At 51.8% G+C, this 12,482-nt stretch overlaps 1 protein-coding gene across 1 annotated transcript in view; it reads right to left on the minus strand.

Annotated features, from left to right (window-relative positions):
* The window catches only part of CCDC22 (CCC complex scaffolding subunit CCDC22), a 13,290-nt gene extending 2,270 nt beyond the window's left edge, over window positions 1–11,020 (minus strand). Inside the window, exons 1-10 of the mRNA XM_028113368.2 lie at window positions 10,833–11,020; window positions 9,593–9,770; window positions 4,365–4,497; window positions 3,461–3,567; window positions 3,255–3,321; window positions 2,976–3,154; window positions 1,455–1,649; window positions 926–988; window positions 720–839; window positions 14–133 (exon numbers count right to left, since the gene is read on the minus strand). Coding sequence (XP_027969169.1) covers window positions 14–133; window positions 720–839; window positions 926–988; window positions 1,455–1,649; window positions 2,976–3,154; window positions 3,255–3,321; window positions 3,461–3,567; window positions 4,365–4,497; window positions 9,593–9,770; window positions 10,833–10,882 — 1,212 coding nt within the window. The 5' untranslated portion in view covers window positions 10,883–11,020. The remainder of the gene's footprint in view (window positions 1–13; window positions 134–719; window positions 840–925; window positions 989–1,454; window positions 1,650–2,975; window positions 3,155–3,254; window positions 3,322–3,460; window positions 3,568–4,364; window positions 4,498–9,592; window positions 9,771–10,832) is intronic.
* Window positions 11,021–12,482: the final 1,462 nt, after the last annotated feature.

Below are 12,482 nucleotides of genomic sequence, written 5' to 3' on the forward strand. Positions count from 1 at the left end.
GTGCCAGCCCCACCTGCAGCTTGGCCAGGTTGGCAGCCCCGTCAGGCAGGAGCTCCACCGCCCGGCTCTTCAAGCGCAGGGCCTGCTCACGCTCCGCCGTGCTGAGCTCGCTCTGCCGGCGCTCCGTCTCCACCTGGCAGCCCATGACCCCCACTCCCGTCAGCGGAGGAGCCCAGCCACATACCACAGGCCTCTAGGCCCCACCGAGCCTGGAAGGCCCTGGCCTAGCCTGAGCCCCGACAGACAAGAACACACCCCTCTACCCTCTAGCAGCCCCTTGACCCCTCCTGATGGTGACAGAAACCTATAAGCAGTGACAGACACCCACAGGCCCCTCTGATCCTTCTACCTCCACAATGACCCCCCCCCCCGGAAGCCCTGACAAGGCCCACAAGCCCCTGCCCAGACAGGTCCAGCATACGCCCACAGATGCCCACAGATGCTCCCACCCCTCCCGATTCTCACAGACCGATGCCCACGGGTGCCCCTGACCCCCACAGGTCCGACTCCCCTGACCCTATATCCCCCTCTCACCCCACTGATTCTCCTCAACCCTCGAGAGCCCACAGGCCCCCGAGGTCGCCTCTGAACCCTTCTGACATCAGCAGACCTCCACGAAGTCCTCTCAGCCCCTTCAAGGCCCTCTAGGCCCTCTAGACCCCACCGTGAGCCAAACCCAGGCGGGCAGCGCCTCCCCCACCCGCAGCCCCACCCCCCACCTGCACGAGGTTGACTCCCAGGGTCTTCATGTTGGCTTCGACCTCTTCGATGTTGCGGTTCACTCCCTCCAGCTGTTCCCGAAGAGACTCCAGCTCCTTCTCTTGAGCTGCCCTTGTGTCCTGGGAGGCACAAGCCAGTAGGGGCGGGGGTGTCAGGCCCACTAGGCGGGATAAGGGCCCAGAACCCCCGCCACGGCTCGGCTTACCTGTTCAGGCCACTGGGAGGTGGCCGGCACATCACACACCTGGGCTGCCGGGACCTCGGGCTCCTGGGGGAGTGAGACAGGGGTATCCTGGCCGTCGGAGAAGGCCCTCCCAGCCCAGCCTCAGCACCCGCTCCAAGCGCCCTTCCAGCACCACGCTCCTGTCCACCCAACTGCTGACAGCGGTCAGACGAGGTTTATGAGGACCCAGGCACTCTCTGAGACCTCAGGCTGGACTGTTTGCTCAGAAAGAAACCTCCCTGACCCTGACACGAGAAGGGGGCCCACGAGAAGGATGAAGCCCCTCTAGGTCAAGGCCAGATGTGTCCGGGGGAGACTGTCCAAGGGAAGCTGGGGTTTGCACACAGAGCACCCTTCCCCCCTTCTCCACCGAAGCCCTTGAGGTGCCAGGGGACCCCCAGCACAGAGAGGGCAAGCCCAGTGGGAACACGGGAATCTCTGCAGATAAAGTGTGTCGTCTGCACAGAGAGCGGCCCTATCGGCCCGCCCGGGTCCACTCGGACCCGCTCACCGGATGGAAGGTGAACTTCTCCGAGTGTGTGAAGCGGGAGCCCTTGGAAGCGCCGGTCCTGGCCCCTGCCCCCCAGGCCTGCAGCAGCTCTCCCAGGTCTCGGGCTTGTGGGGGAGCCCCCGGTCGGCCCCAGGTCTGGCGTAGATGCTCAGCCAGGTGCTTCTGCAGCCGCTGCCGCTGGGCCCGTGTATCCTCCTGGATGCAGAAGGCGGGGCAGACGGGAGGGTGTCAGGGCCTGCTGGGCACCCGAGGCCCTGCCTCCTCCGGGGAGCTGCCTGACAAAGGGCTACCAGCCAGTCCCCTCTCCTGACCCACCAGTCTGGGAGCTCCCCAAGGACGGGGTCCCCCCCACAGCCATGCTTCTCTCCACCCACTCGCTCCCCATACGGGCAGTAAGTCAGCAGCCTCCAAATCAGAGGGTGACACAGAAAGGCTACGTGGGGACAGAGCAGAGACAGAGAGTCAGAGGTGCTGGGCAAAGAAGCAGTGGAAGCGGAGTAGAATCGAGAGAGAGAGAGAGAGAGAGAGAGAGAGAGAGAGAGAGAGAGAGAGAGAGAGAGAACTAACAGAACCAGTTTCAGGACAACTGGGGAAATCTGATTATGAAATCCGTGACAGCTGGTATTAAGGCGTTAATGTTATTAAGTATGAAAATGACCCAGGGGTTACCTTAAAGAGTGAATACCCTTATGAGTTAAGAGATGCACACTTCAGTATTTAGAGTCGAAATGGCATGTGTACCGGGATTTGCTTTAAAATAATACTGAAAAAACAACTGGGGGAGAACAGATGAAGAAAGATTGGTGAAAGGCTCATAGTTGAAGGTGGATGACGGGCACATATCATTAGAATATTCTGTGTTTGAAAACGTCTCTAAGTTTAAAAAAGACACAAGTCAAGAGAGAACAAATGGCAGTGGGGGAGGCAGGGGCAGGCAGAAAGAGAGAGTGACAGAGGTGAACAGAAGGGAGGGGGAGAGACACAGTCTAGAAAGGAGGAGACAGACAGAGGAGCAAGAAAGAGGGGCAGCAACACCACAGAACAAGAAAGACAGTAACCAGAAGAGACAGTGCGGACACCTAGGGACAGAAAAAAATGAGCACCAGGGACAGTGGCAGAGACAGAGAAGGAATGAGAAACTCAGGGGCGGGAAGAAGGTCAAAGAAACAGGGAGGAAGTGGGCAAACCCTGACCACTCTGGTTACTAAGAGCCTGCCCGTTGTTCGGTGGGTCAGTGGAGCGCTAGCCTGAGGGGAGGGCACTATCACCCCCCAAGTCTCAGAACCGGAAACCGAGGCTCTGCAGTGGGGGAGGGAGAGTGACTTGTCTGAGGTCCACCGTCTTTCTGACTCCAGGGCTCCCTCAGGGGAGGAGCCAGGTAGGTGCAATGCAGGGGGGAGGGGATGAGGGGCCAAGTGGGGAAAGGAGGCGGCAGAGGACCGCGGGACGCTGAGAGGCGAGCAGTAGGAAGCAGCTGCGAGCAGAGGCCTCGGCAGCAGGGAGCCGGGCTTTGGGCAGTACCTGGGTGGGGTGGCGGGCTGCCCGGCGGACCCAGTCCTCGTCGCCAGGGTGGTCCCGGCCCGTGTGCTGGCAGAGCTGGATGGCATGGCATTCGAGGAGTGAGGCCACCCTCCCGGCAGGCTGGGGCACCTGGGCGGGGGCTGGTAGCAGCAGAGGACTCGCCTGGAACTCCCGGGGCTCTGGAGGCAGGAACATGGTCAGCTAGCCCTCCCGCCGGGCCGCGGGGGTCAGGCCCACCTCTACCCTGCTCCCAGCCCCTCCCCACAGCCTCCCACTCACCTCCTCTGGAATACAACTCAGGCATGACCAGCCTGGTGGTGTGGAAAGGCTTCTGGGAAGCAGAGCCCTGGGAGGGGGGAGAGCAGAATCAGAGCCTCCATGATGAACTGTAGGGGGGGGCACTGCTGGGGGGGCAAACACCTGAGCAACCAGATGGGGCCAAGGTGAGGGGACGGGCAACATCGATGTGAGTTGGGGAGTTCCACCTGGAGGTGCTGTAGCTTGGGAGTGCGAAGGAGGGGTGGGACCCAGGGCAGGGCCAGTTGGTCCCGGATTTGGCTCCCGATGGCCCGGAGAAGGATAGCTGAGTCTCCTGTGGGGGGTGGGGAAGGAGTATCCATCAGGTGACAGTGCCCTAACCCCGAAACTGCAGATCCTGGGAGAGCAGCCGGGGCTCCCGGACCCCCTCCCAGAGATGCATATCTGTCTAAGCTATCATTCTCACCCTCAGCCATTCAAAAAACACTTACTGAGCACCTACTGCATACCAGTCACTGTTCTAGACTCTTGGGATACTTCAGCGAACAAACTGAGAGGTACCCCTGCCCTCACGGAGCCGGCATGCTGGTAGAGGAAAACACGAGTCAGGTACCTTCGAGTACAAGACACAAATCTGCCAGGTGATGATCCAAGGGGAGGGTAAAGACTATTGAGAGGGGCATGTAATTTCAAACAAGGCAGTCGGGAGGAAGGCCTCCCTGAGGTGACACGTGAACAGAGCCTCTAAAAGGTAAGAGGGTGAAGCAGGAAGACATCTAGGGGAAGAATAATCTGGCAAATACAAAGGCCCCAAGGCTGGAGCACACCTGGAGTCTCTGAGAAGCACCAAGGAGACCCGTGTGGCTGGAGTGGGGAGGAGGAGGTGAGGCAGAGAGGCCCCTCCCAGCACCAACTCCCCACCTCGGGCAGCTCAAGCCCAGGCCCCTTCCCCCTGCCCTGCCTCCCCTCCCCCAGCCCCAATCCTCCCTTCCACCGCAGCTCTTGCAAAGATACATCCCCCACCCCACCCCTAGTCAAACTTTTTATCACCTCCACCTGTCTCTCGGCCCCTACAACACCCAGGAAGGCCACGCTCTCCTTCACCCCCACCGTGCCCTGGTCAGACCATACCTGCAGGCTGATCTGCATCCTCAGAGGCATCAGAGGGCAGACGCTCAGCCAAGAAGAGAAGCAGGTCCCGGAGATCTGGCTCACTGGGGTAGAGGAAGTTCTGATAGCCAAGCTCCAAGGGATAGCCCAGGTCCTGGGGGTTGGGGAGGTGGCCTCTATCAGTCAGGCAGGCAGAATCCTCCTATCCTGGGAGCCCTGGGCCTAGACCACAAATGCTCCCCCTCTCTCGCCAACCACCACTCTCTGAACTTCACCTTGACTCCCCCAAAGGCCTCCAGGCCCCTCGGGGAGAGGGGGGGACCTACAGACTGATTATAGTCAATGCTACAGAGAGCCAGAAATAAGATTAAAGCTCTGGCCTTTCTAACTATGACCCCAAATCCAGAGGCCATAAAGGAGAAGATGAGTATTTCTGAATCCCTGAAAAGAAACAAAAATTTTAAAGAATATAATTACCAAAGTCAAAAGAGAGATGACAAGCTAGAAAAAAAAAATATTTGGAGTTCATATCACAGGCAAAGAGTAAATCTACCTAGTATACAAAGAGTGTCTAAAATCAAACAAGCAGAAAAGACCAGCAATGCAAGAGAAAAGAAGGCAAAAGACAGGAGGAGGCAGTTCACAGAAAAAGAAATGAAAATGGCCCTTAAACCTAGGCGGATATGCCCAACCTTGCTGCCAACTGAAAGCACACAGAGAGATCTCACACACGCATCACTGATCCAGGACAACCTGCCGATCCATTCTCCAGGTGCACGCTGGGAGGGAGATACCATCGCTCGGGCAGCATTCCTGCCCAAAACCTGAATCTGATCATCAGAAAACACTGTGACTCACTCAAAGTGTAGGCCATCGCAGGCAACAGCCAGCCTGGACTCTTGGAAAACATTTGTCCTCACAAAAGAAACAAAGAAACAAAAACCAAAGAGGACTGTTGGCTATGCAAGATTAGAGAAGTAAAGGTGAAATAAAATGTATGATCCTTGATTAGACTCTACAGCTAAAAAAATAAAACAAACAAAAACAAAAAACAGAGAGAGAGGGAAAAAAAGAATAGAGTGGAATACAGAAGAAAAAAAAACAGAGGATATTTTTGGGACAACTGGGGAAATTCCACCAGGTGCTAGATATGAGATACTATTGTTCTAATACATACTATCGATTGTTAATACATACTATCAATATTAAATTCCACCGGTGTGATCACAATATTGTGGTTGTGCTGGCAAGTGCCCTTCTACTTAAGAGAGGCGTGCTGAAAATTGTAGGTACGGAGTTATCATGCTGTCTGCCATTTTCAAATGGTTCAGCAAAAAAGTGTGTGTGTGTGTGTGTGTGTGTGTGTGTGTGTGTGTGTGTGTGTGTGTGTGTGTCTATGTATCTATGTACAGAGAAAAGAATGGAGCAAAATGCTAACAAACGTTTGCCCAAGTACAAAGCTGGGGAGAAAGACGATGCTGAGATATCATTCCTCAGCTAGTGAAGGGGCACAAGTCAGTGGGCCAGGCTGTGGCAAAGCAGGCGCTCTCTCCCACGCTGCTGGTGGGAAGGCAGAAATGAAACAAAGCCCAGTGAGGGCAATTGGGCAAAGTCCGACAAAACATCTGCTTTTACCCTTCCACCTAGCAATCCTACTTTGAGGAGCTGACCATGAAGCCATGCCCCTAACAATTCAAGAGGACAGATGCATGCGATTCCTCCTTACAGCATTATTTGCAAAATACCGGAAATGCCCTAAATGTCCAAGCAATTAATACATTTAATGCAGCTGTTAGGGGGATTTAAAAAAAAAGGTAAGGGGAGAAATGAGCCTCCTCTATATGAGAAAGACTTTGATTATCTTCCTTTTAATTCTTTTTTTTAAAGATTTATTTATTTATTTGAGAGAGAGAGAGAGAGCATACAAGCAGGGGGAGGGGCAGGCAGAGGGAGAGGGAGAAGCAGGCTCCCCGTGACGTGGGGCTCGATCCCAGGACTCTGGGTTCATGACCTGAGCCAAAGGCAGACGCCTAACTGCCTGAGCCGCCCAGGCGCCCCTCCCTTTTAATTCTTATGATACCGTCAGACATTGCTTTCTTCCACCACTTCTGAGGTATAGCGTCTCCTCCTCCAGCACCCATAAAAAATGAATAACAATGATGACAACAATGGTGGATACTCTGTCAAACCCTTTCTATTTTCCATGCCTCGATTCCTTAAACCAAACACAGGAATGGGTCGCTAGTCTTTATTTTCCCTCATTTTACAGGTTTCCCACAAATCAAAATTACCAACTGTACCAAAGTGCTGTGAGGTCCAAATTATCCTCAAAAGGCTAAGGGTTCATTGCCCTCACTTCCTCTTCCTCCGTGTGACATATTTTATTAATTTACGACAGAGCACTAGCTCCTTAGAGAGTCTTTTCTCGACAGAACAGCCACAGTAATGGGAAAAAAAAAAAGTTGCTAAAGAAGAAATATAAAGGGGCAAAGCCCTGGAAAGGGAAAGCTGTGAAAACCAACTTCAAAAACAAATTTCATGTAGTTCACAGATGACCTCAAGCCGACCCTTCTGATAGTTTACAAGAGGGCCTTTCTCCCAGGGCCCCAAACCAGGAAGCAGATTTTTGGTTTTGCTTTTTCCCTTCCAGGCTCTGCAGAGTATGCAAATCTGCTCTCTGGAGCAGAACAACCAGGAGACGGAGCAGAATACGCGAGGCCACGAAGAGGAAGGATATGATGTCCAATCGTAATCAATAAAATGCTCTAAGGGGATCCATTTTTGAAGCAAGGGTTTTTAGACTATTTCAAAGAAATAGGTTCTTGCCTGCTTCATGGCTTGTCTATATCCTGGACGGTTATTAAGTTAGGCGAAGAGGACTTTTGGTCTGTGTCATGAATCATTGCTTACAACCAGAAACTGGGCAATCAAAAAATACTAAGCAAGAGAAAAAGAAAGAAAGGAAAAAAGGAAAGGGGGAAATAAGTATATTCACATTGGCTTATATCTGCATTAAAAAAAAAAAAAACCCAGGGGTAAAAAAAAAAAACCTAGAAAGACACACAGAAACCAGTCAGTCATCCCCTTCTAGCAGATAAGCAGGAGAATGGAGTGAACGGTTCGGAGCGTGAGACTCTGCCAGGTATCACGTTCCTTCCATCACACCCTGGAGATCTCTCTTACCCTTTCAGTGGTTAACCACCTTTTACCTAATTAACAATTCTTTATATTGAAATGTCCCTGTTCAAATTACAGCTGAGGTTTTGGTCTCCAGACTGGACCCTGACTAACAGAATGACCTACTCGAAACAATCATTTTCTTTAAGAGGGGACTTAGAGGCTTTAGTGTAAAATGATCGGGATTGAAATCCAGCCCTTACCACTTACTGGCTAAGGCCTTGGACCGATTATTGAACCACCCGGAAGCTCAGTTTCCTAGCTGTAAAATGGGGCTGATAGGACTGTCCCTATGTGTCTGCTTTAAGAGCTCACAGGCCCCATCAGGGTTTGGCGTAGGGCCTGAGAAACGGGCCCAGAAAGCAAGCCTGATTCTCTGTCAGAGTTGCCATCGGTCCGGAGCTGCACGGACTCTGAAAGCAGACTTCCCAGACTCAAATCCAAGCTTTGCCTCTGACCCACTGTGTGACCCCGGGCAAATCACTTAACTTCTCTGGGCTTTACTATCCTCCTCTGAATAAAAAAGGGGGATACTGACAATACCTACTTGAGAAAGTTGACATGAGAATGAAGTTAAGCTCCCACTGCATTACCACAGCGCCCGACCCAGGGTAGGTACTCGGAAAACATCCTTATTATCTGCCTGTCTGTGTATTAGGTCACAACAGAAGGCAGATTTATGTCAGAGGGTCACCGTCACAAGAGTGTGAAAACCACTGGCTTTCGAGCGACTTTACTTTGGGTTTTTTCCGACACCTGCAATCAAAGAGTTGTGACTGATACAGAAACTCATTCCAGGAGTCAGGTGTGTGAAGTGACAGACATCAAAATATGGAGGTGGCTGAGTGGCAGAAAGGGGTGCCAGGCATGGGGCATGTGAAGAGGCGGCCAGCAGAAGAGCCTGAGAACCCCCGAGAGCCAGGCGAACCTGAGAGCTAAGCGACCAGCAGAGCGCCGCGGCCTACTGGTAAGAGACAGAAGCTGCACAAGCAAGGTCCGAATTCAAGAAACCCCACCACCCTGTCCCCAGGGCCTAAATGGAAATTTTCACCGTATTTACTCTATTCTCCCTCCACCACCATATCCTAGGTCTGTTGGCCAAGTTCACATCCGTTATGTAGCCAGAGGTGGCTGGAATGCAAGCGGCCAGATCAGGCCTCTCTAAGAATAGTAATACCACTTAAACAGAGCTCACTATAGCCAGCTTTTTCTATATTAACTTCTTTTTACTCCTCATAGCAACCCTAGGTGGTAGGTACAATTCGTATGCCTGTTTTACACAGGAGGAAACAGGCCCAAAGAGGTTAAGAGACTGACCCAACGTCGCAGAGCAAGCAAGCCAGGAGAAATGACATTACTCAGAGCCCCTGGATATAGCTCTGTACTGGGGAGGTATGAGTGCTTTGTCACAGGGCACTTTACCTGTGAGAGAGACAATTTGGGAATTATTCTCAGGAGAGGCAGGGCCATGAGGGGGAACGCAGCAGAAACACAGTTTTACTTAACCAGCATACCTTCCTTTGGGTAACCCTCTGACCCCCCCAACTCCCAAGCGATCCTGAAGGAGCAGCCAATCACAGTGTCCTACAGGGATGACCCTGTGATCCACGCCAAGCCAATCAGAGTACACAGTGATTAATTTAGGAGTGAGTCTACAATCCAAGCCAAGTCTTTTTCTGGAACTCATAAATGGATACCATGGGCGGGGGGAAAGGGGGCAATTCTAGCACCACCTTAGTGGTGCTAAGCTTAAAATGTGGGAACCAGGGCCAGCCCAGGCACAAACTGGATCAACTCATATAATGCTCCTGACAACTCTACCTTTATCATCTCAGTTTCACAAATAAGGAAACTGAGGCCCAGAAGGGCTAGGATCACACAGTTAGCAAGTGGTGTAGTGAGGATCAGAGCTACTCAGGCGGTTTGACCATAGAGCCAGCATCCTTAACCGCTGATGAACGCTCAGCCACAAGAGGAGGTGGCAGAGAGGAAAGGCAAGCATTTCAAAGGAGCTCAGGGACCTTGTGAAGGAGGAAGGAAGAGGCTGTGTGTATTGGGAGGAAGGCACTCACCATGCAGGCCTGAGCCAGGCTCATGGCCAGGCGGAACCGGGCGGACATGGCCAGAGGCAGCAGGGGGCTGAGGCCAGAGCCCACGGCAGGGTTGATCACACGCAGGCAGCGGACCACAGCTTCTACAACCAACTCAGTGGTGAAGGCTCGCAGTGTCTGCACATCTGGAGGAACTGCCCTGAAAAAGAAGAGGGCAGGCTCAAAGCAGTCAGGCAACAGGGATCAGGCTGGGCCCTGCTGCCTTCTGGAGTGGGGGAGGATGGGGTGGGAGTAGGGGAGGATGGCCACAGTTCAGACAGGTCCTGGGTGTTGGTGACTGCAACTTCCATTTGGAAAACTAAGAACCGGGGAAGCTGGGGAAGTCCTTAGGTCCTAACGGTGGATGGAAGGGATCTGAATTAAAAAAAAAAAAATCTTAAATTGCCATATGCTTAAAAGTCTCAAAGTTCTGGGGTCTGGGAAGGGCAAGGGACCCAGGTGGCATGCTCTCTATGTTTCTGGATCCCCAGGTATGTTCCCTGCACATCAGGGGCCCCTAAATATCGAGCTTCTAGGGTTTTGAGACTAGATATTGCGAGGCTCAGGTTTGCAGGAGTTCCAAATATCAGGGTCCCTAGATGTCAAGATTCCCGGATACCAAGACCTTCTAGTTTCAAGCAATCCAGAAATCAGGAGCCCTAGATGTTGGCATCCTCGGGTTTTTAGGGTTCTTGAATGCAGAAGTCCTTGTGTGTCGGGGTCAGTAAGTGTTGAAGTCGCCAGATTTTAAGGTCTGGGGATTTCAAAAGCCCACGTGTTGGGAAACAGGGTTTGAAGGTTCCCAAGTATCCAGTCCCAGGATTTTTGAGTGCCAGGGCCCTGGGTGTTTAAAATCCCTGGTTCTCAAAATACAGGTGGCTTAGATTTTCCAAATACCAGGGTCCCAGGGTATTGATGTTAAGAACCACATACTTCAGGATCCTGGGTGTCGAGGATCCAAGGTTTTAAGTTCTGGAGATGTCTGGGTCCTGGAATTTGGGGTTTACCAAGTGTCGGGGGCAAAGGGTTTGGGAGCTCCCTGATGTCAGAGTGCGTGCATGCATGTGTGTGTCTGTCTGTGTAAGGAGGGGGTGTCTTAGGGTCCCGGAAGTTGGAGCCCCAGATGTCAAGGTCTGGGTTTTAAGGTTCCCGGGTGACTGGGTCCACAGTTTTGGAGTCCCGGATGTGGGCATTCCGGGGTGGACGGGGGCTGTATCCTTACGTGCCGGCCTGGCGCAGAGAATGGATGAGGATTCGGTCCGCCTCCTCCATGGTGGAGCGGTGTTCGAGTCTGGAGCCGGAGCCAGGGCCGGGTCCGAGCGAGAGAGGCGCAGCTGAAACCCCGCTCCGCACTCGCGGTCCGAGGAGTGTCACAGGGAGCGCGGGGAGAGCCGGGATGTGTAGTTCGGGGAGCGAGTGTGGCGCACGCCGGATGTCTGGCGTCCTGGTGCGAAGGTGCGTCTGCAGGCTTGAGCCTGCAATGGCTACTGGGAGTTGTAGTTCTTCCGCTGGCAGTCCGGTGGGTTCTTCCAAGGGGGGGGGCGAAGAAGTGTATTTTGAGCGCGTGCGCAAGCGTGTGCGTGCGTGTGTGTGCGTGTGTGCCTGTGTACGCGCGTGAGCGCGCGCGCAATGGTAGAAAAGGGACCAGCCGGAGAGCGGCTTCCCGACTCATTCATTTAAGGCGACATTCATCTTCCGTATTGTGAAAGTGTACAAGTTAAGGGCAGGGGCTTTAGCAGAAAGCGGCTACGGTTGCGTCTCAGCTTTTAAGCTCAAGTCTTTAGCTCAACTAGCTGAAGGTGCAACCGTGGCACCAGGTTACATAACTTCCCTGTGTCGAAGTTTCCTCATCTGTAAAATAGAATTATGAATATAACTGCTTCCTTGGATTGAAACAATTCATGTAAAGCATTGTTACTATGTGCCTGACACATAATACAGTAGCAAAGCGCTATGTAAATTGTAGTCACTAGTATTCATGCAGTCCATAAATGCTTTCTTTTAATGTTATACGTATGTGTACGCTCCAAAGAATACACAGTAAACATTCATGTAACCACCATTCATTAAAAAGACCACCCCGTTTCCACTGCTCAGTAGTGCCATGTTTGTCATAAATAAATCATGTGTACATATATGTGGGGCTCAGTTTCTGAACTCTATTCTGTTCTTAATTACTGTAGCTTTATAACACGCCTTGATATCTGATCTGGAATGGTCCTCCCATCTTGTTCTTTTTCAAAGGATTTTGGCTCTTCTAGATCCTTTGTATATCGATTTACATTTTAGAATCAGCTTGTCAAATTCCATGGAAAAATCTTTCGGGATTTCGCTTGGGACTGCATTGAATCTCTAAATGACTTTGGAAAGAATTGACATTTTCACAACATTGACTATTTCTATTAGTAAATTTAATATATCTCTCCATTTCCTTAGGTCCCCTTTAATCACTTGACAATATTTGAAAATTTTTTCCATGGAGATCTTACACATAAGTATATTATGTTAGGTCTATTTTTATGTACTTCAAAGTTCAGATACTGTTGGGAAATGATATCATTTTTCTTATTTTAATTTCTGACTGGTGCTGGTATATATTTTACAAATTTTTTAAAGATTTTATTTATTTTTGACAGAGAGAGAGAGTATACAAGCAGGGGAAGCAGCAGGCAGAGGGAGAGGGAGAAGCAGCCTCCTTGCTGAGCAAGGAGCCCGATCCCCGGACCCTGGGATCATGACCCGACGAGAAGGCAGACGCTTAACCATCTGAGTCACCCAGGCGCCCCTATAAAAATCAGTGCCTTTTCTGTTGCCAGGCTCTAGCCCATAAATGTCCCATCTTTGCCCCTACTCACCCTCCCATCCAACCCTG

This window comes from Eumetopias jubatus, unplaced genomic scaffold (genome assembly GCF_037043125.1).
Source record: "Eumetopias jubatus isolate StellerSeaLion01/CBP00866 unplaced genomic scaffold, mEumJub1_p1.0 scaffold_11, whole genome shotgun sequence".
In the NCBI taxonomy this organism is placed as follows: Eukaryota; Metazoa; Chordata; class Mammalia; order Carnivora; family Otariidae; genus Eumetopias; species Eumetopias jubatus.